The sequence below is a fragment of the Onychomys torridus genome, chromosome 11 (assembly GCF_903995425.1).
Source record: "Onychomys torridus chromosome 11, mOncTor1.1, whole genome shotgun sequence".
NCBI lineage: Eukaryota > Metazoa > Chordata > Mammalia > Rodentia > Cricetidae > Onychomys > Onychomys torridus.
The window spans coordinates 22,676,035-22,696,686 of NC_050453.1; the positions used below are offsets into that span (position 1 = coordinate 22,676,035).

The window sequence follows — 20,652 nt, forward strand, 5'->3', positions numbered from 1 at the left end:
TTTTAAAAATTTTTTTATTTTATTGGTGTTTTGTTTGCATGTATTTCTGTGTGAGAGCGTTGAATCCTCTAGAACTGGAGTCCTCTGGAAGAGCAGCCAGTGGGCTTTAACCACTGAGCCACTTCTCCAGCCCCAAGAGAACTCTTTTTACCATTTTCCAACAACACAGATCTATGCTTCACAAGTCTCTTAAGAAAACAATTTCTCCTTGCAGTGTATATTAATTTAAAAATGTATATGACGAATATAATAACTAAAAAATGACTCTGAAGCAAAGAATCTGCTCTGGTGAGACAGCTATGTGGATGTGGACAGGGGCATGAAAGTAAGTGTCCAGCCAGTAAATGGCAAGCTAGAGAACTCCATAGAAATTTACTTTATTTAGTGTGAGCACAAAACATAAGAACAATGGTTATTAAAGGACAGAAACAAATCAGTGAAAAATGACACATTTTGCAAAAAAAAAAAAAAAGACTTCTTCTCAACTTGCAAGTGACTGGGCCCACATAGGGAAGGAACCTATTGATGACATTAAACGCCCAAAGAAAAGATGGGATAGTTAGGAATCTCATGTGGCTGAGGAAAAACAGCACTTATCAGATCCCACTGTTCTCTAGCGGCATGGAAACAGAGGTGGTGGGAAGAGAGGAATAAATACGGAAAGAATTCGCTAAACAAACATCCAGCACAAAGTTTTCATTTGTTCCTCGGAAGACCCAAGTTCAAAGTCAAAGTCATCTATGGTCACAACCAGTCACCTTCAGGAGAGAGGTTGCAGGAGCAAGAAAGTCCAGTGTGAAAAGTCTGATTTGCCACAGAAGAGACAGCAGGACATGAAGTTTTAGGGAGAACCAGATGTCAACAAGCTGAAGAGTGAGTGTAAGGGGAGTGGCGGGCTGGGGGCTAGAGACTCCAGGGACAATAAGTGATTAACGCATGCACATGAAGGGCCTTTATCGGAACTGAAGAGGACTGATCCTCAGACCAATCACATCTTTGCCAATCTCTGTCACCTGCGGAAGTGGAAAACAGGATCAAGCTGGAGATCAATAAGGCTGAAAACCCCAGAAAGCTCATGCCCTACCCCCCCACAAGTGATACTGAGAAGTGGAACAGTGGGTAGATGCTCTAGCCTTCTCTAGTGACATTGCCTCAAGGAGCTGGGTGAGAAAACAACCACCCTGCTTCCTTCTCCTGCCCTCCCCTCAATATCCTAGACACATTCTTGAAGATAGTACTTACTGTGGTGACCCGGCAGATTTGCCCCTTGAACTCGGGGGAATAACAGGCCCCACTGAGTGGACACTTCTCCACCGGTTTTCCACGGTAGATGGGCCGGTAAGATGCAGCACAAATGTCAAAGGGGTTGTGCATGTCGTAATTGAGCTGGCAGGCATCTGTGGGATTTTTCTCACAGGCAGACAGGATTTTTCTGGTCTAGAAGAAGGAAGGAACATTTTATCTGAGAGGACAGAAAGCAGCACAAATAATCTCTGACCTAATCTCAAAAAACAGAACACAAGGATAAAAGTAATTACTCTACAGGAATATAGGTCCTATCCTATGTATGTATAGGATGTATGTGAAAAATTAACAACAGCCATTGCTGCTGAGTGTAGTGGTGCATCCCAGTACTCCAAAGGCAGAAACAGGAGATTCAGGAGTTTGAGGGCCAGTTTGGGATACACAGTGAAATCTTTCTCTTTCTCCAACATGGCTCCATTACTCTAAAGCCACAAGTTCAACAAAGTCTGGGGATTAGATTATCAGGGTTGGGCCCTGAAAGAGTTAAAACAGATTTCTATTGCCCAAGAAGAATGCTTTTGGATGGCATAGATAATGGAATACATATGAGACATACAAGAGGTCAAGACGTGTCACCTGGAGCTTAAGGACTGATGCATTATCTATCTGCATGTGTACTGGAGCTTAAGGGCTGATGCATTACCTGTAGGTGCACTAGAACTTAAGGACAGATGCATTATCTGAAGGTATACTGGAGCTATTCTAGATTGCAAAGCCATGGAGCAGTAAGATGCAGCAGAAATATCAAATTAAAAATTAAATCAAGCCAGGTGTGGTGGTGCATATTTTTTTTGTGGGGGGGGGGGGGGGGGAGGGCGAGGATCAAACCCAGGGCCTTGAACTTGCTAGGCAAGCACTCTACCACTGAGCTAAATCCCCAACTCCATGTGGTGTATATTTTTAATCTCAGCACTTGAGAGGCAGAGGCAAGCAGATCTCTTTGAGTTTGAGGCCAGCCTGGTCTACATAGTGAATTCCAGGACAGTCAAGTCTACATAGAAAAAACTGGAGCCAAACTTGGGCAAGGTATTTTACTTCCCTGCATTGCTTTCTCATTCCTAAACTATAGTTATAGGAGCTATTCCATTTAAACATCTATATAAAGTATTTTAGAATGTCACTACCCAATGCCATGTCTGAATAAATTACTGCTTTAGTTTCAAGGGGAAAAAAAGAAGCCCTAATGTCAGAAGGTAGCCAGAGGGTGGCATTCCATTGGCTTCTTTTGGGTTGAATGCTATTATATTGTTTTGTTTCAAAGACAAGGATCTTGGGCTTCTACTCTTTCCATTTGGTGCCCCTAAAGTCACTGATGGAATTCCCCTGTACCTGTTGGGCCACTTCAGGCTTGGGCCCAAGTTCCAGTAGGCGCCGAGCAAACGTGGCAGCTGTCTTGAAGTTCTTGAGCTTGAAGAAAAGGTTGAGGGCTGTCCGAAGCACCAGGATCATATGCACAGGCTGCAGGTTTGAGTGTGTGAAATAGGCTGCCATCTAGTGGACAGAAAGGAACACAAGACAGGCTGATACTCAGCTGTTGTTTATAAACAGGTACACAATCAAAAAACAAAACAACAATACAAAGCAAACATGATTGGCTATAAGACAGGGATTAGTTCTACCTATTCTCAGGAATAAGGGTGGAGAAATGGAGTACCTCTTCACAGAGATGAACTCCAATTTCTCTTCCTCCCTGATGCCAAGAAACATCCGAACCAAACAATTTAGATGGTGCCTTTCCAGTGCTGGCCCCACATATCTTACCTCGCAGATGCGCTTCTGCTGGTCTAGGCTTTCCTTAGGCAGCTTCTTCCTTTCTATCTCCATGCACAAACCCACAATGTATTCACGGCAGATGGTGATGAGCTGCTGGGCCTAAAGAGGTAGCAGAAGATAGTCATGACATACACAAGAATATGGAGGTGCCCAGGATCGGGCAAGTGGCTAGATTCTTCCTACCTCTGCAATCTCCTGTTTATTGTCCACAACAAGAAGAGGCACACTGAGCAGGATGGAACGGAATTTTTCCACAGCTTCTTCAAACTTGCCAACTGTGGTAAGCTGGTAGCACAGCTGCAATCGCTGGATCAGGTCATTAAGCTTTAGGCCTACAGCTGGTACACCATTCTTTAGCCCTGCATCCTTCCTGGAAAGGGAAAATTAGGAAGAAAATAGGATAGTCAAGAGTTAAGGACTCATGCCCTGTTTCTAGCAAACACAATCACCAACATCCTACTGTGAAAGTTGCTGGGAATAGGATGAAGCTGATATAGATCAAACTCCAAAGTACCAAGCCACAGATCTTTTCTTCTGGAAACCTTAACTCCGGGGCAATTCCATGTCACTGTGGCTAACATCTGAAGTGGCTACTCCAACTTGGAACAGCAAGGAGCAAGGGAACTTACCAATTACGATTGGGGTAACTATACATGGACGGCAAGCAGGGCAGTGCTTGGTAGGTGGTACGGCCTCGAGCATATGTCTGTAGGAACAGTTGCTTATAGGGGCCAAATTGGATTACTCCCACCTGGTCATGAAGAAGCTAGCAAACAAGAAAATAGAAACATAAGGATTTGTTTTCTTTCTGTTTTGGTTTTTTCAAGATAAGGTTTCTCTGTGTGGCCCTGGCTGTCCTGGAACTCTCACTGTAGACCAGGTTGTCCTGGAACTGAGAGATCCACCTGCCTCTGCCTCTAGAGTGCGGGAGGATTTGTTTTCTACCAATTAAAAATTAAGTCAAAGCCAGGCGGTGGTGGCACCTGCCTTTAATCTGGGAGGCAGAGCCAGGTGGATCTGTGTGAGTTCGAGGCCAGCCTGGTCTACAGAGTGAGATCCAGGACAGGCACCAAAACTACACAGAGAAACCCTGTCTTGAAACAAACAAACAAACAAACAACATTAAGTCAAACCTGGGCAAGGTATTTTACTTCCCTGTATTGCTTCCCATTGCTGAAATACAGGTAATAATAGGGTCTACTCCATTAAATATCTACATGGAGTATTTTAAAATAATCAACACACAAAAATAAACAGATGTTGATGGTTGTTGCAGTTGAAATTGTCATTATAACACTCAATAGATACAGTGTGCACAATACACCTGTGCAAGAAGTGGCACTGAGTTTACTAATGTAAGCCAGAAAGCAGTCTATAAAGCTGTGGAAATGGCTGAAGATCCATCTTAAATGCGCTTACTGACAAACACAGACCAAATGGAGAACTGGTAAGAGGCCTTTGTAAAGCAAGTTCCTTTAGCAAGGCCAATAACTCCCATGAAATATACAGCTTGGCCCTTGTGGGTCAGACCACTCCCACGTGGTTAAAAAGATCGAGTCAACCATTCTCCCTGGGATTCTGGAATAGACACTCAAGAGTAAGGGCCAAGGTTTTTAAAGACTTACCCGCATGGCTGTTTCAAAAGAACCTGCCAAGATGTGATCAACAGGAAGCTGAGAGTTATTACACCAGATCTAGGAAGAAACAGAAAACCTAAGCCAAATGAAAAATTCCCTTTCTCTTTCCAATTCTCCTCCTCCATATCTGTTAAAAGTAGCCAATATATATATATACATACATAAATACATATATACATAAATGTATATATATACTAAAGATTTATTTAGTTATTATGTATACAGTGTTCTGCTTGCATGTATGTCTGCAGGCCAGAAGAGGGCACCAGATCTTATTACAGATGCCTGTGAGCTACCATGTGGTTGCTGGGAATTGAACTCAGGACCTCTGGAAGAGCAGTCAGTGCTCTCAACCTCTGAGCCATCTCTCCAGCCCATATATATATATATATATTTAACACAGTAATCAAATATTAGCCAGCTCAGAAACACTCATCCCTGTATAATTTTGTTTTCCTGCTTACTTGAGTTGGGCTTGTTCCCTTGGTTGGGGGCACAAAGAACCCATCTTCAGCACCACTGGCAACCCCAGAGGGTACATCCTAGAAGAAAAAAAAAACAAAAACAAAAACTAAGGCTTTATTTATTTGTTTAAACAGTCTGACAAAGCCTCAGACTCTTCATGTAACAGGATTGAATGCTCCTGCCTCAACCTAAAGTGCTAGGATGATAGTCATATGCCATCATGCCTGTTATGTACTGTGGGGATCAAAACAAAGGCTTTGTGCATGCGAGGCAAGCACCCTACAACTGAACCATGTTTGCAGGCCCCAAACTACGACATTTAAAAAAGCTGTCCAGGTACTGTGTTCTGATGAATTCAAGACACAACCATTTAGATGCCTACCTTTGCTATGGGAGAGACAGAATGGGAGCCACCTCACCAAAGACAAACCTTTTAGATCCTACCACTATAGGAGAAAGGGTGATGGTTATAAGAGGGACAGAATAGGGAGCTACCTCACCAAAACAAAAATGACATACCAAAACCTCCAATCCAGATTCCAGATAGTTCCTCTTTCAGGTGGAAGATAAGCATCAGATTAGACAGGCTGTGCAACCCCTTCTCTGATGCTACATAAGCATGGAAACAAGGCCAGACTCTGGCTCTCCTTTCAAAATGTATCAGATTAGGAGGTTGCTCTGGATCCCTCCCCCGCTTTGTGGAGACTTCAGGATAGGCACAGTGTAAGAGGGTGTGTGTGTGTGTGTGTGTGTGTGTGTGTGTGTGTGTGTGTGTGAGAGAGAGAGAGAGAGAGACAGGGACACACAGAGAGAGTGCACCCCACCAGTTTGTTTTTAAATATTTATTCTTTTTTTTATTTATATGTATGTGTCTGTGCCTGTGTGGGCTTATGTGCATCATGTGCATACAGGTGTCTAGGGAGGTCAGAGAGGATCAGATCATTTGGAGCTGGTCTCATAGGCAGTTCTGAGTCACCAGATATGGGTGCCGGGAACTGAACCCTGAACCTCTGGAAGAGCAGCAGATGCTCTTATCTACTGAGCCGTGTCTCTAGACCTCCCACCAGTTTTTACAGGGTGAGAAGAAGTTCCAGAGCAGGAACTTCACATACCAGCTCTGGTGGGAGCTCCAGATCTTCTTCTACATCCCAGCCACCTCCTTCTTCTTGTCCCTTGCCGAGAGCATCTTCTCCCAAACCTTCTGAAGCCTCCACAAATCCATCTGTAAGGAAAATCCAGGATCAAAATAGATTTCGGTGGTAGCATACCCAGAAAAAAAGCAAAGTATTAAGAATCATATTGACTCCATGAGTTAGAGGCTTATAGACTGCTCCACAGATAAGTTCCTTCCATGGAGCCTATCATCTCAGAACAGTCCTAAACCAGAATTCTTACCTTCATCTAGCTGCAGTTCTGCATCCTCTCCCCAGCCTTCAGTACCAACAGTGTCAATGTCAATGTCAGCAGCCAATGCTCCTCCCTTCCCTACCAAAGGAAGGACAGAAGGGAGATGGTTAGAGATTAGCAAGTCTCAAGTCCCATCTCTACAGGCAAGGGGCATATGCTTTCCAAAGCAGATGCTCAGGGCTGTGTCCTCAGGAATATGTGCTGTTCACTTAGAAAGTGGTAACTCTGAATGTCAGTAAACATGTTTTATTCTATTAAGTCTCAAAATAAAAAAAATTCAAACAAAAAATCAACAATAATCGCCAAGGTTCTGTCCTGCTCTGTTCTGTCCATGTTTGTGTGTGTGTGCAATTCCAGTGCTGGGAATCCAAACTCAGGCCCTCATTCTTACATGGCAGTTATTGGTTTTGTTGTATATATGCTATGCTAACTTGCAACAGATTCTGCAAAGAGAGGAAATAGAAGAGATAACCAGACCCTGGGTTCAATACCTGTTCAGGTAGGAGAGAACTAACTCAAACCTGGCTATCTCTGACTGCCCACTCTTGGAACTTCTTCCTGAAATCTTTGCTAAGTCACCATTACTACAGTCTGTGCAGAGAATGAGGAGGCCGAGAAAAAAACAGCCAGACACAAAATGCCTGAAATCTGCTAAGGCCTTTTGTTGTTGTTGTTGTTGTTATTTATTTATTTATTTATTTATTTATTTATTGAGACAGGGTTTCTAGGTGTAGCCTTGACTGTCCTGGAACTTATTCTGTAGATCAGTCTGGCCTCAAACTCACAGAGATCCACCTGCCTCTGCCTCCGAGTGCTGGGATTAAAGATGTGGGCCACCACTGCCCGGCCAATGCCATATCTGGTTCAAATTCTCTTTAATGATCTCAAAAAGCCTTTCCTCAGTTTGTGAGACTACATCCTACCCCTGGCTAGCCTTTCAGTGGTCTGTGAAACTTCACACAGAAAAAAGAACAGATGAAACTGTTACTTACTGGTACTTTCTAAGATTGTTTTTTTGTTTGTTTTTAAGACATGTGTAGTCCAGGCAGTCCTAAAACAGACTATGTGGCCAAGGACGACCTTGAATTTTTGATCCTCTTATCTCCATATCCCTAGCTTATTACAGGTGTGTGTCAGTTATGTGCATAATGGTAGGGACTGAACCCAGAGTTTCATACACTCTGGGCAAGCAATCTTCTAACTGAGTACATACTCAGACCCATTTAGGATAGTTCTCTATAAAACAAATAATAAAGTGCTATAGGAGAATTGAGCACTTACCCTTGCTGGCAATGGAGCCTTCAAAGAACCCCTTGGACACAGTCAGTAAGGGCCAATTAGTATCCAATGGCATGATAGGTGCAGGCGGCTGGAGCAGCTTGGCATTAGGATCGATGTCTGGGATCTGAGGTGGAATAATAAAGATGCGAAACATCAACAGCTCTATCATTCCGATAAGGTTAGGCGCCTTCCTCTAGACAGCTTTAAGTCTCTCTCTGCAATTTGCTGGGAGAGTGAAATTTATGGTTTTAAATTATTACAAGATGAGAATGAGTCGTTTTACCGGTGACACTTGTGTAAATACTCACTGTCTCCTTCTCGGGGTCAAATGTTTCCTTCAGACTCTCAGCTTCCTCATCTAAGCCATGTGTAGCAGCTGTGAGATAGGCCAGGGACTCTAAAGAAAAAGACAGGCTTTGTGGGATAAGTACTTTTCCAAGAGAATGCTACTTTGGTAGACTCCCGAGGAAGAGGGTGATCCCTATCTCCTAGTACCCAAATGCTTCCATCTTACTCAACCATAAGTGCAGGCTTAAGCTGTTAACTAAACTCTAATGGACAGAGTATGTCAGAAGTGACGAAACGTCACAACCAAGATTAGCTTACAATAATTGTGGATTCTATTTTGGGTGTCATCTTGTTTACCTGTTCTGAGGGAAACCAGGTGCCATTTTGTGAACTTGTGATAGAGAAGGAAACATAACAAGATGACACTGTCCCTCAGACAAAGGGGAGCAAAGACCCAAGTAACGGTCACACCCATACAAGTGAGTGTGGAAATGCATTCTCCTGTTGAGTCTTTGAATGTCTATAGTCCTGGACAACACTCTGAATACAGCCACAGTAGACACCGTGAACCAAACCTAAGCCACACTCTAAACGTGAGGAGATGTTTTATTAATTTTTTTAAAGATTTATTTATTTATTGTGTATACAGAAGAGAGCACCAGATCTCATTACAGATGCCTGTGAGCCACCATGTGGTTGCTGGGAATTGAATTCAGGACCTCTGGAAGAGCAGTCAGTGCTCTTAACCTGAGCCATCTCTCCAGCCCTATTTATTAATTTTTTATGTTTATTGTGTATGTATGTTTGTGTGGGAGTTGGTTCCCTCAGCTGTTTTAGAATATAACTTGGAAAGGGCAATAGTCACAACAAATGTGGCACGAAGTCCCTGAAACAGCACAGAAATGTGCTAAAAATATTGATGAAAAAGTAGGGTTTTTAAAATAAAAACAAAAAGAGAAGAAACTTGAGGAGCTAAAAAGCAAAGGCCAAGGGGTAAGTAAGAAACCTCATCTGTCCAGTGGGTTCCTGGACAGTTGGGCTTCACAGTGAGACCCTGTCTTTAAAAAATCTGGTAAAAAGAAACATGTTTGTTGGGCCTGATGACAGTGATCCTTGATTCCATTCCTATTTAAACAGGGATCTGAGTTCACTCTTACATCCTTTGCCACTTACTAAAAGTGTTACATTAGAGTCTACTATAAATTAAATGTTTGTTAAAAAACAACTATAATTTAGGTATCCTTTTTTTGAAACTAGACCATAAATGTTTCAGATTTTAGAGATTTTCAGATTTTGAAACATTTGCTTAGAAATTACAGTAGGACTATCCTCATCTCCATCAGGAAACAGGAGGTCTGGGCCTCAAGACGGCTCAGTCGATAAGGGCTCTTGCCACCAAGCCTGGCAGTCCCATTTCAGCTCCTGAAAGGAGGACCAACTCCCATCAGCTGTCCTTTAATTCAGAAATTTCTTCTTTGTTTGGTTTTTCAAGACAGGGTTTCTCTGTGTAACAGCTCTGGCTGCCCTGGGACTCACTTTGTAGACCAGGCTGGCCTCGAACTCATAGACATCTGGCTGCTTCTGCCACCTGAGTGCTGGGATTAAGGGTGTGCAGCAGCAGCAGCACACCACCACCACCACCACTACCACCCAACTAAATTCAAAAATTCCTAAGCATGTATTGACATTTAAAAAGTTGGATTTTAGCTAGTAAGTTCCAGACCAGCCCGGGTTACATATTATTTGGATTTTGGAGCATTTCAAATTTTGGACTTCATGTAGGAATATTTAACCTCTACTAAATTTTAAGGTAATTTTTTTTCTGGTTCGGTATGTGCCACTACAGCTCATCTCTTTAATTTTTTTTTTTTAAGCTGAGGGTCAAACCCAGGGCCTTGTGCTTGCCAGTCAAGCACTCTACCACTGAGCTAAATCCCCAACCCACATCTCTTTAATTTTTAAAAATTAAAAAAAAATTTTTTTTTTTTTTTGTTTTTTTGAGATGGAGTTTCTCTGTGTAGCCCTCGAAGTCCTGAAACCCCCTCTGTAGACCAGGCTGGCCTTGAATTCAGAGACCCACCTGTCCCTGTCTCCCGAGTGCTGGGATTAAAGGCGAGCTCCACCATTCCCAGCTCTGGGCTGGTAATTTCTTACAAAGTAACTAGTTCATAATTAACACAAGTTACTTATACTTAAGCACCATCATCAACACTAAAAACAACTTTGGACTTATCCCTGACTCCTTTCTACCACAGCCTATATCTATACCTAGTACTTAATTTTTTTTTTAACTAGAGTTATTATATTTTATGTGTGAATTGCCTGCATGTATGTATGTACATCATGTGCATGCTTGGTGCTCATAGAAGTCAGAAGGCATTGGACCCCCTGGAACTAGAGTTAAGTAGAGTTGTGAGCCCCCATACAAGCACTAGGAACTGAACGCCGGTCCTCTGCAAGAGCAACAAGTGTTGTTAACAGCTGACCCACCTCTCTAACCCCTGGGTTTTTGAAACAGTCTTACTCTGGATGGCCTCAAGCTTATGGAAATCCTCTTGTCTCACTGTCCTGAATGCTAAGATTAGATGGGAGTCACCATTCCTAGAACTTGTTCCTTAATGGATCTCAAATTCTAGCATAATATTTAGTATTCAGTGAGTTGTCAATAAACAATAGCAAGAACAAATCAAGTCCTGTAAACTGCATGAGTCTAATCTCCACAGAGGAAGCTAAGGAAGCACCAGGACTCCTTGTCTGGCTCCACCACCATTTGGTTTAGAAGAAAAAATTTAAACATAGTATCATGCAACGTGAAAAATGTACAACAAAGGGCAATTCCCCAAAGAGACTTTTCAAGTTATCAAAGGAGTTGGTGAGTCCTGGATAGGCACTTACTCTGTCCACAGTTCTTCAGGATCCGCACCCTCTCTGATACATCACCCAGGTACAGGGCATTCTGATAATGGCCACTCATGTCCTTGCGGATCTCAGCTGCATCAAGTCAACGAGAAACCAATGTAAGCCTTCTTGCTAAAGATCTCTCTCCTTTATTTACCTTCCTCCTTCCCCCAAGCCCCACACTTCCCAATCTTAGTTTTAGGGAACTCACCAATCTTCATCATCTTACGAAGTTTCTCCAGGTTGCCGGTAATAAGGTACAAGAAGGAAAGTTTGTCGAAGTTTTTGGTACGCTGATAGCACATTTCTACTATCTGGTGATTTCCCTGTAGCAGGGCCACTTCTCCCAGCTTCTCCCAGCAGTTCTTGTCATCCAGGGCTTTGGCTGCTTCTAGAGCAATCTGAAGAATTCCCGTGGTCAGGGTTTAGTGTGGGCACTATGACTCAAAATCAGGGGAGGGGGTTGGGGATTTAGCTCAGTGGTAGAGTGCTTGACTGGCAAGCACAAGGCCCTGAGTTCGATCTTCAGCTCCAAAAAAAACCCCAAAAAAACAAAACAAAACAAAAAACACAAAAACAAACAAACAAAAAACCAGGGGAGTCCATCAAAGCATTTGTCTCCAAAATTTCCCAAGGATTTTCTATACTTGCAATCACTACTTCCACTCTATTTCTATCAAGAATTCTGCATACAATGAGATTGGATCACAGATGGAAAATCACACACAGTGCTCTCACCCTCTGATTTCCCTTGCACAGTACAAGCACCTATCAGTCACACACTCCACAGAGATAGCCTCATTTGTGCTGTCTTGTTTCCTATCTGCTCCTTTTGAAGCTCCACAGAGGAAATAAGAGAAGAAACAAGACGCAGCTGGAAAAGCAGCTCTCCTAAGTCCTTTCCTCCTGAAACAATGCCCGTCGTGCCCTTTGGGTCTCAACATTTCATAAGGACTTCATCCAGCAAGATCAAGCATCAAGGAAAGCAAACACATTCTTCAGATTTCTTACTATCTTGCTTCTAGACTAGAAAATCTTTTTTCCTCTTTTATTGTTTTTCTCCAGACACGGTTCCTCTGTGTTTCAGTCCTGGCTGTCCAGGAACTCGCTTTGTAGACCATGCTGGCCTTGAACTTGGAGATCCATCTGTCCCTGCTTCCTAAGTGCTGGGATCAAAAGGTGTGCGCAACCACTGCCCAGCTTAGAAATTCTTAAATTCAGTTTGAAAATAGTAACAAGAGGCCATTTCCTGGGAATCCAGGAGTTGACCTAGCCAGAGTTCATCCTCTTGGCCACTATTTGATTTAAGCTTGCTTCAAATCTGACCAAAAGAAAAAGAAAAAGAAAAAAAAAAAAGGAAAAGAGAAAAAAAGAAACAGGAAAAAGAAAATAGTCACAATAGTGGAAATACTGTGGCAGAAGAAACGGGAAGAAGCAGAAACAGAAACGATGACAGGAAAATGGCTCAATTTAACTAAAAACATCCTAAATTCCATTCTGGCTAAGGCACAAGCCCAGGACAACACTCCCTGGAGACCAGCCTGACACCTAGCATCTACAAAGTGGCACTGACTCTAAGCTTCCTCCTTTCTCCGCACTTTCTGGGACAGACAGCTGTGTATTCCTCTCACCTCTATGTTTCCGCACTCCAGAGCCAGGCTGAAGCGAGTTTTCTCATCCTTTACAAAATGCAGGGCCACTTCAGGATAACCCTTTTTCTGGAGATAGGCAATGATTGACTGGCCTACTAGCTTGGCATTCCTCACCATGTGCAGTACCTAGATGTTTGGTTTGGGAGACAGAAAACAGATTGCTTATAAGGAAAAGGTGCACTGCCTCTTCTACTTTTTTTTAGGTTTCCTTGATTCCTACCTCGTCATATTTTCTGTTGATCAGGGCCAACTTGAACTTGAACTCGGTGGGGTCAATGGTGAGTACTCGAGGCCGACACTCCCTGTCCAGGCAGTAGACATTGTTGCCCTTCACTCTTGTGACATAGATGGGTAAATCCAGAGTTCGGATGATCCCATGGTCCCTAGGAAGAGGGGTAAAAGGCACAACTCAGGAAGTGAGAGGAAATTCAGCTTTTAAATAATGAACAAAGTTAGGACAGTTTTTTCTTGTTACCCTTTCTTTCATCAAGTGCTACTTCAACAAGGTACAGACTGACAGAAGTGTTCCAAATTGACTTTATTCTTCTCTATGACAGAACAGACGCTATGGACTTCTATTTTTATGTTTTGCAGTATAATAGACTGACCCTAGAGCCTTGGGCATTCTAGGAAAGCACACTATCATTGACAGCCTCCTTTAAAAAAAAAAAATCATTATTATGTATGTGGGCAAGATGTGGTGTAGAAATGTGTGCTGTGCCGGGTGGTGGTGGTGCACACCTATAATCCCAGCACTCGGGAGGCAGAGGCAGGTGGATCTCTGTGAGTTCAAGGCCAGCCTCGGCTACAGAGTGAGTTCCAGGACAGGCTCCAAAGTTACACAGAGAAACCCTGTCTCGAAAAAAAACCAAAAAGAGAAAAAAAAAAAAAAAAGAAAAGAAAAGAAAAGAAAGAAAGAAATAAGATAAAGTGGACTTCAAACCAGAATTATAAAAAAAGCCACTACCTGCTAGCTAAAGGAACATTCCATCAAGAAGAACCAATTGGGTTCTGGGGTCAAACTCAGGTTGTCAGGCTCACATATAAAGCATTTTTGTTTTTAACCTGCTGTGCCATCTCACTGGTCCCTCCAGTCCTTTATAATTTTTTTCCTAAGTTTTGAAAATTTTTTTTATGTAATGTGTGTTTGAATATGTACACAATGCATGGGGTGGGGGTTGAAGGAATCCAGAGATTGAACTCAGGCTGTCCACTTTGTGAGAAACTTCCTCTACCTACTGAGGCATCACACACACACACACACACACACACACACACACACAGCACCTCCCTCCCCCACGAATGTCTTTAGCACACATATATACTCTGTTAGTTTTTTCATGGAGAAGGTTAACAGAGAACTGCAGTTATATCTCTTGAGCTAGCACAGTGATTTCAAGAAGACACCTTCTCCCACTATGTCCCAGAGAATTAACTTACCCAGTGGTGACAGCATATTTGATGTGGTTGCTTGTGGTATAGATAAACACCCCACTCTCATCCCAGGCCCCACTCTTGACACGAATGTTCTCATGAATGTTACATAGAGCATCCAGCTTGCGGTTACAGATCACAATGGCTGTAAGAGGCAAAGGGCATGAGTGCTCTGTCGGACAGGGTGAGTGCAGTAGACTGGCAGGGAGGAAGTGGGCTCCAAGACGGTGGATATAATGAAGCCTTACCATGTTTGGCCAGTAGCGCTACATGAGACATGTCTGCTGACCAGATAACATATTTCACCTTGGAAATCTTCACTGATGCCAGAGTCCTGGGATAGCAAGAGAAAGGTAATCATGAATGGGCCTAATCCCTTGTCTCAAGCTATGACCTATGTCTTTTCCATCTTTAATTAATGTAAAACTCAACTTCTCAATGTAACACCAAGGGAACACTGCCTGCACTGTAGGTCAGTGAGCTCAAATGTTGTGGCTCACATTCTGCACTGCCCCTTCCTTATTCTTTCCTATAGGCACTTACATCTATCAGTTTCACCATGAGAATTACAAAATTCCTTAAGAACAGGAACTGTGCTATTCACCTTTGTGTCCTTCTCATTCTAAGACCTGAAAGCATTCTTTGTCCAGGTATGTACTATAAAAATACCTAAGTACACAGCCCCTTGCTATCCTGCTGGAGTGCATGCACAGGGTGGGAGAGTAGCCATGGAGGGGAAAGAGGACTACCAACAGTCTTAGAGTTAAGTGTACAAGAAGCAGCTAGGCCACACGCAAGCTTAGGAAAAAAGCTCCTATGAAATATTCCTACTCTCCCTCACTACATCTCTGTCTGTCAGGGGCATCTGTCATGTTACCGCTTTTGCTGGACATCAAAGAGTGTGATGGAATCCGCATCCCGAAGCAGGAGGTTGCCAGTGCCAGCATAGAAGATTTCATCACAGTTGGGCACCTGGATTTTTTTGGTGATCTCATTCTTCAGATTCTTTATCAGAAGCTGAAATGAGTACAGGTGGAGTTACGAGAAGTGAATAAATGAGGTAACAGCTAATGATGTCCCTCAGCAATTGTTCCTTCAATGAAGAACTTTCTTCCCTGTCCAAGTCATATATATACATCAGGTTGATCACTCCAAGGCTGTCTCCAGGGACTTATTATTAACCTCTGTCTTTTCTCTCTTTTTCCTTCTCCAACTCCCTCAACATTTATTTATTTATAAAACTCATGTGTGTGTGTGTGGGCGGGGGAAGTACACACACACACATATCATGGTGCCCATGTGTGGGGGTCAGAGGACAAATTGAAGAAGTCAGTTCTTTCCTTCTACACATGGGTCCCAGGGATTGAGTTTAGGTCATCTACCTTGGTAAGGGTCCTTACCCACTGAGACATCTCAATGGCCTCTAACCTCTCTCTTAAAAAAAGAAATCCCAGGGTTGGGGATTTAGCTCAGTGGTAGAGTGCATGCCTAGTAAGCGCAAGGCCATGGGTTCAATCCTCAGTTCAAAAAAATAAAATAAAATAAAAAAAAGAAATCCTAAGAGGCTGGGCCAGGACTATATACCCTGTTGGTGCTACAGAGAAAGTTCATTGCCACTCTACTCAGATCCTCACAAGTCTTAGTGAGATCCTCAAAATTACACAACAAATAAACAAAAGAGTTAATTATAGTGGCAGAGCACTTACCTTGCATGAACAAGGCCCTAAATTCAACCCCCAGGACTTACAAATCAGCGGACAACAAAAAAAAAGCTACTCACCTAAATCTGAGTTTGTTTGTTTGTTTGTTTTTCAAGATGGCTTCTCTGAGCTGGGCGGTAGTGGCACACGCCTTTAATCCCAGCACTCGGGAGGCAGAGCCAGGTGGATCTCTGTGAGTTCGAGGCCAGCCTGGTCTCCAAAGAGTTCCAGGAAAGGCACAAAGCTACACAGAGAAACCCTGTCTCGAAAAACTTAAAAAAAAAAAAAAAAAGACGGCTTCTCTGTGTAGCCCTGACTGTCCTTGAACTCATGTTATAGCCCAGGCTGGCCTCAAACTCCACCTGCCTCTGCCTCCCATGTGCTGGGATTAAAGGTATGTGCCACCACTGACTGGCTTAAATCTGAGTTTCTTAATCAGTTAGAAAGAAAATAGCCAGGAATTAAGCTTTAGTTGAGTTTTTTCTTGGGAGACCTTCGCTCACTATCTCTCTATCACTCCATATCTATCTATCTATCTACCCACCTATCATCCATCCATCCATCCATCCATCCATCCATCCATCCATCTATCTATCTATCTATCTATCTTGAGGCAGGGTTTCTCTGTGTAGCCCTGGCTATCCTGAAACTTGTTCTGTGGACCAGGACTACCTCAGCTTTAGGGTGTGCCACCATGCCTGGCTCTCTAAACTTAATACATTTTAAACAGCAATAAGGGGAGTGAGACAGGGAGGAACACCTGCGTATATGAACAATATCAATATACTTCAAGTCTGACGGTCATAGCTCCTCTAAATTCAGAAGCCTAGAGCCCCAGGAACATCAACCCGATCAAATCAACTTGTCTTCCCTAAGGAATTAGTCTAGGGCTAGAGGGCGACCCCGTGCCCAAGGATCACAAGGGAAAACAGTGCTCTTTACCTAACACTGCCATCACCCTCCCTAACTAAGGTTCCACTTTTAGCCTTAACTCACCGAATGCATGCGATCTAGGACAGCAAACCGATTCCGAGCAACCCAAACCGCTGTCAGGCCGGAGGATCGTTTCCCTTCAGGGGCTGAAGAGAACAAAACCAAAGTGTGGGAGCATGTGGTGAGCCACTGGCAGGTGACAGAGTCAGGTGCCATGGAGCTGCCATTTTGGCTTCGCCAGTTCAGCTGCTTCCTAACTAATTCAGCCATAACCTCAGGCTACTGTCAGTGACTTTTCCTCACCAGTTCCCTCCAAACTCCAGCCCCCACCCTTGCCAAGCCTCTTATCTCTAGGCCAAGTGGCTGCATTTCAGCCAGCACCACATACTGGCAGAAATGCTGCCCATCTTGGGAGACAGCATACTCCATCAAGCTAACGAGCAGGGCCTTCCTGGCCAAGCTGAGGCACAGCAAGCAGCCTGTCAAAGTCTAAGCCCTCCTATCTACACAAGCTGGAGAAGTGACAGAACCCCACCCCAGGACGCAGCTGCTCTGCTGCTTTTAACATGCTAATGCCGGCCCCCTAGTAGGGCAGGGTGGGACATGGCACTTCCGGCTAAATCTTGACAGGCTCAGTGCTGGGCAACCCAGCATCAAGCTGTTGCTCTGTGAATGTCAATTCAGCATTATTGCCCTGAGGAGAGTCATAAAATGTTCCTCAGTTTGCAGCTGATTAGAATTCTGAAATGGATACTCTACTCTCTGAGAAACTTGTAAAGAATATATTCAAATAGTCTTATCTGTTACACCAATAGAAAACAACAACATGCTGGCCAGCCTTGCTTTGTACTTTCTGGTACCTGGAATGCCAAAGAATTTACAAAACAAAATTTTACCACAACCCAAACTACTCCAGCTTCTGCATTCTCTCTGGTGTCTACCACTGGACCACACCTCTATAATCATTATCCCTCTTAAAGGATGGATAACAGAAGCTCTACTGATTGTTAACAGATATGAAAAAAGAACAAAAACCAAAGTGGGTTGGGAGGCACCAAATCACAAATTTAGTTAGGGAGGCTTAGCTGACTAATTTGTGAGAGAGATTTGACTTTATGGATCCCAAATATATATAGGTTTCCTGTTTCTCTCATCATCTCACCCTGAGCACATTTAAAAGGATAAAATGAATTGGCATAATGTGTAATTCCAGTACTAAGGGGAACCATGAGTTCTAGGCTACTCTGGGTTATACAGTGAGACCCTGTCTCATACACATACACACTCCCTCTAAAAAAAACAAAAACAAACAAAAGAGAGTATTACAATAATAATGACCAGTTGGCACTCACAAAAGGGACAGACCTAGCAAAATACTTCTCAGAACTTTGGAGAATATAAAATATCAAAATGTACTGGTAAAAGGCAGGGTCTGTGGAATAAACATGAATGAGATTCCACTCCACTGGAGAATGGTTTGTCAGCAGTTCTAACAGTAAGGACATCAACAAGGAATGGTGGTGGTGAAGAAGGCAGGCGGGGTCTCAGCTGGATCCTGGGATCCCAGGTGGGTCATGGGGCTGTTAGCAGCCTCATCTTGTTGACGTGCGAAAGGAAGCAAATCGGATCTGGATATAGATAGGCGAGAATAAATCCCCAGTCCCAGGATGAGACATTGGAAGACTGGAGCCACATTTTTAAATAAATGAAACTACCAGGGTGAAAGTCATATCAGCTGACAGTAATCTAGGATAACATGCTGTGCTGAAAGAGAAAATGGAGAGTTTCTAATAACCAAATTATAAAATATATATATCTAGCTGGGGTAATAAAATGGAGGCAGAACATGAATATTTCACACTACAATCGCCTCTGGTACAACTGTCAGCAGCACCTGCCAACAGACATGAGTGATGTGGCCGCGGCCTGCGGGCGGGATGTGATGATACGGGTGAGGAGAGCTGGAAGCAGAGAGGTGGAGACGAGGAGCGCCTACCGTCAGGATTCTGGGAGTCTGCATCTTTGGGGATGGTGTACAGATCGTAGGTACTGTTCTCTAAATTGCTTGCTCTCTGCAGGGAAAAGGGAAAATATGTTTAGCGAGCAGCCCTGAAGACACTGTTTTTTTCTGACGGGGAAACATTACCGCAACACAGACAACACTGAACGTGAACTTCCAACTACCTGCACCCAGAGGGTCCTCGAGTTATTTCCCTATTATATATAGAATTATAATGCTCTTAGCCAAACAACCAAGCACCGATGGCACTATTCTCACTATCCCCTAAAAATGCAGATATTATCTGAATAAAAACAAAGATTTCTTGGGGCTGGAGAGATGGCTCAGAGGTTAAGAGCACCGGCTGTTCTCTCAGAGGTCCTGAGTTCAATTCCCAGCACCCACATGGTGGCTCCCAACCATCTGTAATGAGCATCCTCTTCTGTGTATATAATAAATAAATAAACAAAACAAAACCAAAGATTTCTCTCTATTCCACAAATTAAAAGATGAGGAACCTGGTGCCTCATCTGAATATACTTGTCAACTTAAAAGTCTACTTGAAAAAGAAAAGGAAAACAAAACAGATCTAAGAAGACATTCAAGAAAACTGTCATGAGAATATGGTAGTATTAGATATTAAAGGCCAAGATTACGTATAAAAAGCTATACAGGGAAAGCAATTTTCATTCAACTACCAGGATACTAAAGTTAGAATGCCATTTCTTCTTCTTCTTCTTTTTTTTTTTTTTTTTTTTTTTTTTTTTTTTTTGCAAACTGTGTGGCAGAAAACAGGGAGGGCCCCGATAATTTGGAAGGTGACTTCACTAAAAAGAACCAGCTTTCCAACACAGGTCTTCTATGTTCACCTGAGCAGAAGGGACAGAAAAGGCACTTCCTGTGTACAACAAACAATTCCAAACATTCCCTCTGACCACTTCACAAACCCTTGATAGGTTTACAACAACTGAAGCCATTTAGTGTGAGCCTCTGAGTGTCCACTGGGTTAGCTCTTACAAAATATCAATTAAGAGGTCCATCAGGAAGAGTCAACTTGCCTAACAGGTGCCTACATATTTAATTTTCAGTACTGGGGGAAAAAGGGCTTTTAAGAAGCCATTAGAGGCCAGGTGGATCTCTGTGAGTTTAAGGCCAGGCTGGTCTACAGAGTAAGTTCGAAGACAGCCAAAGATACACAGAGAAACCCAGTCTCGAAAAGCCAAAAAATACCATTAGAGGTTCTCTAAGGGCAATAAGATACTTAGAGAAACTAAGAAGAACCTAGAGAGACTCCATAATTACTTACAGTGCACAGTAGTACTGCATTTTCTGCTGGATTGTATGACATGTTGAACACTGGAAACTTGGAACCACTACATAAGAAAGGAGGAAATTGAGTAGGTATAAGAATAGAAAAGAAGAATTAGCCCTTCAATGTCCAGTATACATACACTCACTACTTCTATACTGAGGAAAAAGATACTCTTTCCATTAAAACTTGACTACTTCATAGTTCAAATGGCAAAGAACAGCACCAGCCACATTTTCATCCGAAGGTGGTGAGTGGGGATGGTTTTGCCTGGTACAAATTCCTATGCATAATTGCAGTGGACACCACAATGTGGCATGATGTGATTTCTCTGCCTGTTTTCTTCTGTCCCTGGGACTGTCACATAAACCCATCTTTTTGTCACAGTGAAACTAGCGGGTGGTTATCAAGCCTGCATGCCAGGGTTTGCTACCATGAATGTTTCAGCATGACGCAGCTGGCATCCAAAGCACAGTTCCTCTGGCCAGGCATCCCAGAGGTTATATCTTCCAGAGACACAGCTCTGCTTTTTAGAGATGTGGTAGTTTGCTGTAAAGGTAGTCATTTAGGT

General features: G+C 43.1%; 1 protein-coding gene across 1 annotated transcript in view; it reads right to left on the bottom strand.

Annotated features, from left to right (window-relative positions):
* Nucleotides 1-361: 361 nt before the first annotated feature.
* The window catches only part of Copa (COPI coat complex subunit alpha), a 48,157-nt gene continuing 27,866 nt past the window's right edge, over nt 362-20,652 (bottom strand). The window contains exons 12-33 of the mRNA XM_036203054.1: nt 20,079-20,145; nt 18,770-18,845; nt 16,837-16,919; nt 15,018-15,157; nt 14,389-14,474; nt 14,147-14,285; nt 12,927-13,089; nt 12,686-12,832; nt 11,266-11,455; nt 11,052-11,147; nt 8,177-8,265; nt 7,869-7,992; nt 6,576-6,665; nt 6,293-6,402; nt 5,180-5,257; nt 4,704-4,772; nt 3,708-3,844; nt 3,262-3,448; nt 3,067-3,177; nt 2,635-2,796; nt 1,243-1,437; nt 362-1,013 (exon numbers count right to left, since the gene is read on the bottom strand). Coding sequence (XP_036058947.1) covers nt 954-1,013; nt 1,243-1,437; nt 2,635-2,796; nt 3,067-3,177; nt 3,262-3,448; nt 3,708-3,844; nt 4,704-4,772; nt 5,180-5,257; nt 6,293-6,402; nt 6,576-6,665; nt 7,869-7,992; nt 8,177-8,265; nt 11,052-11,147; nt 11,266-11,455; nt 12,686-12,832; nt 12,927-13,089; nt 14,147-14,285; nt 14,389-14,474; nt 15,018-15,157; nt 16,837-16,919; nt 18,770-18,845; nt 20,079-20,145 — 2,599 coding nt within the window. The 3' untranslated portion in view covers nt 362-953. The remainder of the gene's footprint in view (nt 1,014-1,242; nt 1,438-2,634; nt 2,797-3,066; nt 3,178-3,261; nt 3,449-3,707; nt 3,845-4,703; nt 4,773-5,179; nt 5,258-6,292; nt 6,403-6,575; nt 6,666-7,868; nt 7,993-8,176; nt 8,266-11,051; nt 11,148-11,265; nt 11,456-12,685; nt 12,833-12,926; nt 13,090-14,146; nt 14,286-14,388; nt 14,475-15,017; nt 15,158-16,836; nt 16,920-18,769; nt 18,846-20,078; nt 20,146-20,652) is intronic.